The sequence below is a fragment of the Buceros rhinoceros genome, unplaced genomic scaffold, assembly GCF_000710305.1.
Source record: "Buceros rhinoceros silvestris isolate BGI_N320 unplaced genomic scaffold, ASM71030v1 scaffold13670, whole genome shotgun sequence".
Taxonomy (NCBI): domain Eukaryota; kingdom Metazoa; phylum Chordata; class Aves; order Bucerotiformes; family Bucerotidae; genus Buceros; species Buceros rhinoceros.
This window is the reverse complement of record NW_010390268.1, coordinates 1-4,360: the sequence shown is the minus strand read 5'-3', so window position 1 is coordinate 4,360 and position 4,360 is coordinate 1. Positions and strand designations below refer to the sequence as shown.

At 46.1% G+C, this 4,360-nt stretch overlaps 1 protein-coding gene across 1 annotated transcript in view; it reads right to left on the bottom strand.

Annotated features, from left to right (window-relative positions):
• The window catches only part of MYO15A (myosin XVA), a gene marked incomplete at its 5' end in the record, with an annotated part of 25,483 nt that extends 21,398 nt beyond the window's left edge, over window positions 1-4,085 (bottom strand). The window contains 7 exons of the mRNA XM_010137222.1: window positions 16-93; window positions 614-761; window positions 975-1,026; window positions 1,609-1,723; window positions 3,399-3,561; window positions 3,652-3,710; window positions 3,972-4,085. Of these exons, the coding sequence (XP_010135524.1) occupies window positions 16-93; window positions 614-761; window positions 975-1,026; window positions 1,609-1,723; window positions 3,399-3,561; window positions 3,652-3,710; window positions 3,972-4,085 (729 nt within the window). The remainder of the gene's footprint in view (window positions 1-15; window positions 94-613; window positions 762-974; window positions 1,027-1,608; window positions 1,724-3,398; window positions 3,562-3,651; window positions 3,711-3,971) is intronic.
• Window positions 4,086-4,360: the final 275 nt, after the last annotated feature.

Genomic DNA, 4,360 nt, shown 5'->3' with positions numbered 1-4,360 from the left:
GAACCGCTGCAGTACCTTGAGGCGGCTCTGAGAGAAGATATCCAGCACCTCGGGACGCAGCTGGTCACGGTTTTTATGAAGAAACTTGTGGACCTGCAGAGGCAAAGTCTGATTTAATGTACCATTCAGACTACCAACCAGACAGGCAAATACTCCTCTTGCATACACTTTGACCTGGGACAGACAGCCAGAGAGGTGGAACAAGGGGAAAGGCCTAGAGAATGAATCTTGCTGTTCCTGCTGCCACTAGGAGTGGAGGGGACAACAACTTCTGCATTTAGGAGGGACTGATCCTTTTCCCTTTCAGTTTGCCCAGCAGGCTTTGATCCCTCACCTTTCTTCAGCAGCAACAGCTTTCCAGGGCTCTGAGACAAGAAATGCAGGCTGTTGTATAGCTGAGGCCATTACCTGTTTTTCTTTTGCCCAGAGGCAGCTTCATTGCCTCTCCTAATAAGAATCTCCTTGTTTCTGATAAACTGATGCTCTAGACGGATGGGCAGTTACAAAGAGAGGCCTTTGTTCACAGCACTGGGAGTTGGTTCACTGCGACATCCACAACATGCTTCCAAGCTGGCCCATTGCTCCAACTGCTCCGAGCCCCATGCCAGCTCACCTGATAGGTGACAGGGCCTGCATAGTGCTTCACAGTGAAGACTGGCAAAGGCAGCTTGGGCTTGGTGTACCAAGGGCTGTTTCCATGATGGTAATGACACTTCTGGAGGAAGGTGTGGTCAGTGGCCTGTGAAGGAGATGACAGACATCTTCAATAGGCTGCTAAACTGCAGGTGAAAGCATCTAATGCTTGTGTGAACACAGTCCCTGTTCAATCTGTACAACTGCCTCACCATAACCATCCTGCGAAAGGGATCGCACAAGAGGATAAGAGCTTCTCACCTGAGCCAGCGAAGTCTGGTCATCCAGGACATGCAAGATGCCATGGGGTTTTGCAGCAAAGAAATCTAGGCATGACTCACTGTACATCTTGGAAATAGGAATCCAAGCTAACTGCTCTTGGCTGTATTCCTCCTGCGTGTTAAAGACCAACCAGTCAGAACCAGCCACACAGAGGAGAACAAATGGAGAGAGTTAGCAGAGGGATTTGGCTTAATCATCAGGAAAATTAGTGTTTCAGTGCTGTTAGAAACTTGCCTATAATTATCTGGTTTTGTGTTATGAAACTTCTAAAGCTACTCATGATTTTCCTAATTCAAGAGAGGAAGGCTGCTAAGCAGAGCGTCCAAGTGAACTGTAAAAGGCAACAAGTCTGATAAATACACTTTCACCTCCAGGATATGAGTGGTACCTAACATGCTACACTGAATCTACCAAACAGGCTTTAAAAGTACCAGCTCAGGTCTGGGGACCTTGATCTTGGCCAACACACTTATCAAATCTGTAAAAGGGAGCAAGGCACCTACAAATTTCCCTTCCCTTCATTTACTGCAGGATTGGTAAAAGATATTAAAAGGCCATCTCTTTGGACTAGGATTCCACAGGCACTGCTTAAAAGAGCCAGGTCTATTCAGCTTCCTGCGACCCTGCTAAAGGATGCTCTCCAGCTGAGGCTGCCTCAGCTCAGTCCATATGTGCGGCCTTTCACCTGCTGACCTGAGTTCCACCCATTTACCTCCTCCTGGGCAACGACAGTCTGGCTGAAAAAATGCTGGAGATGCTCATTGGCAAAGTTGATGCAGAGCTGCTCTAAGCTGTTCACACCTAGATCCTGCAAAGACAAAAAGGCAGCATCACTTCCAACCCATAGCCTGCCCAGGAGGCTGCGTCTTCTTGTGACTAACACACAGAGCCAGACGGTGCTGATCTGAGCCGCTGTCTCAGGCAGCTTGTTCTGAGGAGTAAGTGCAAATGAACCTGAGAAATTCAAATCATCTTATGTCTGGTTTGCAAGCTCTCAGCCTGCTTTATTGACTAGGCTGAACAGCAAGAGGCAAGACAAGCTGTGAAGGAGCACAAAGAAGAAGAGAATTACTCTGGATTACTCTGGTTGTGCACCCCACCTGTATATGCTCCACATTGTATTCAGCACTCATCAGAACACACAGATTTTAACAGGTGTCCTCCAAAGTATGAAACTCACAGGCCTTGAGGAGCAGGTATCACCCTAAGGCCCTGCTCTGCCTGTTTTTTGCTTACTGCAAGTCTGGGAAGCCCCCAAATGCTCACTGGGGCAGAGACACGGATGTACACCTGCCACAAGGGTAACGATTCCTGACCCAGAACTCCAGATGCTACCTGAACCTCAATCTCAAAAAGTAACACCTTGCAGGGCCTTTGCTTACAAAATTATCTGCACTTCTCCTCTCCCTGGCCTGACTGAAAGCCTAGTGGATCAGAGAGAATCTCTTCAGAAACTTCAGTGGATTCTGGACTATTCAGGCTGTGAATAACAGGATGTGCCAAAGCACATTAAAAGAAATAAATCGAAAAAGAGTGTTTACATATTTCTAGCTTTATCCAAGTCTTCAGGAATAAAGGGGAACAGTTAGATTAAAACTACAAATAAAATGTTTTTCTTCTGTTAGTAATAGCACCAGGAATAATTTAAATAGGATTTGTTAAGAATTAGCTCATTCAGCTCACCTCATTATTACAGCAAATTTATACAAGGTATTTTTCTGGGTTTGCTCCATCAAAACAGGCTGAGGAGTGATCTGACTCCCTGAGCCGCTGCTGAGCAGCGGAACACAGGCTGCAGGGAAAGGACTCTGAGCTGCCTTCTACAGGAATTTGTGTATAAGTGAACATTCTAAGAAACTTCTAGGAGTTTTTTGAAAACTTCTTTAGATGAGAATCAAGCCATGGAATGTTCCACGTGTCCATTCAACACATAACTTGGTTTACAAACTCCAGTACACTTGCTGAAAAGAGTTTTGATCAGTATTTAACACAGCATATGAGTTAATGCAACAGGCAGAGTGCTGGTTTTGTTCTGATTTAAAACCAAATCATTTTGCTCACCCTTAGAATGACAGAACCAAACTGGTCATGCAAAGGTACCTTCATGTAAAGGTATCAATCAGGCTGGGAGCACCAGAAACCACTCTAGACTAGGTTGTTAACTACGATCGTTAGGACTCCACTTACTCACCAATACTACTTGCAATCCACCCAGCCCTATCTGCTTCGGGATTCTACCTATACCACACAGTCATGGAAGACTATGGGCTCCTCCAGCCTGTAGTAAGAGTGTTAAATCCTCTTACCCTGAAGGAGAACTTCTCTACTGCTCCTGAAAAAAAAGCACTACCCTGAACACAGACACTTACATTGCATGGTATAATCACTGTCTCCTTTCTGGAAAAAAGAACAAACAAAAAACCAAAACCAAAATGAAATCCCGCCCATTTCTGGCAGTGACTGAGGAGAATCAGCACACACACTTGCAGCCGAGACAATATCAAAAGAATAGGAAAAGCAACCTCAAAACCATGTATGTCCACAATGCCCAGGGCACAGTCCGCTTCTCGGGGAGCCAGCCACTCATTGATTCGCAGCAGCAGCCACTCAAAGAGCAGGGAGTACAGAGTCTTGGCAATGGAGTCCCTGAGTACGAGAGGGGAGTAAAACCAGTTACAGCAAAGACAGCACCTTTGGATGCATCTCGCCAACCCAGACAACAGCAGCAGAAGTCACCTGGCATCAATGGCTCCTTCTACAGACAGAGGGGTGAAGATCCGATCGTAAGACGTCACCTGGATACATAAAGAGCCAGAATTTTGTCACAAATACACATTGGGTTTTTTAAATCCACAAGGAAGTCAGCCTGGTTAATGAAAGGATTTTGTATTTATTTCACCTGAGAATTTACCCAGATATCAAAGGAAAAAGTAAAAACAGAATGTGGCTGCCATGTTTCAGGGTGGGAGTCAGCTGGACAAAGTGTTAAGCCTGAAGCCACCTCCTGTCAGAAAAGAGCCCTCCTAGGCTCTAGAGATTTCCAAAAAGGTACTCACAGTGACACGGTGAGTGACAGCGCTTCGGAGGAAATCTGCTGAGACACGCAACAAATTTGCTACAATCTGGATCTCAGTGTCACTGGCAATGGCTGCATGTTCATAGGATTCCTTCTAAATGACGGAGAACAACAGATTCAGCTACGGATCCACCTCCTGTCAGAAAAGAGCCCTCCTAGGCGTGAGCTCTGCCATCTTTACAGAGCTGCCTTGAGGGGATCAGCTCATCCCCATTACTGATCCAGCACTGCAACCAATTTACTCCTGCCTTTACCTCCCAGGTTCTGGGCCTTCTATAGTGGCAACCCCTCTGCTGACAGAGCACTGGCCCAGGGCATTCCACACTTCAGGAGGAATGAGAGATTTCCAAAAAGGTACTCACAGTGACA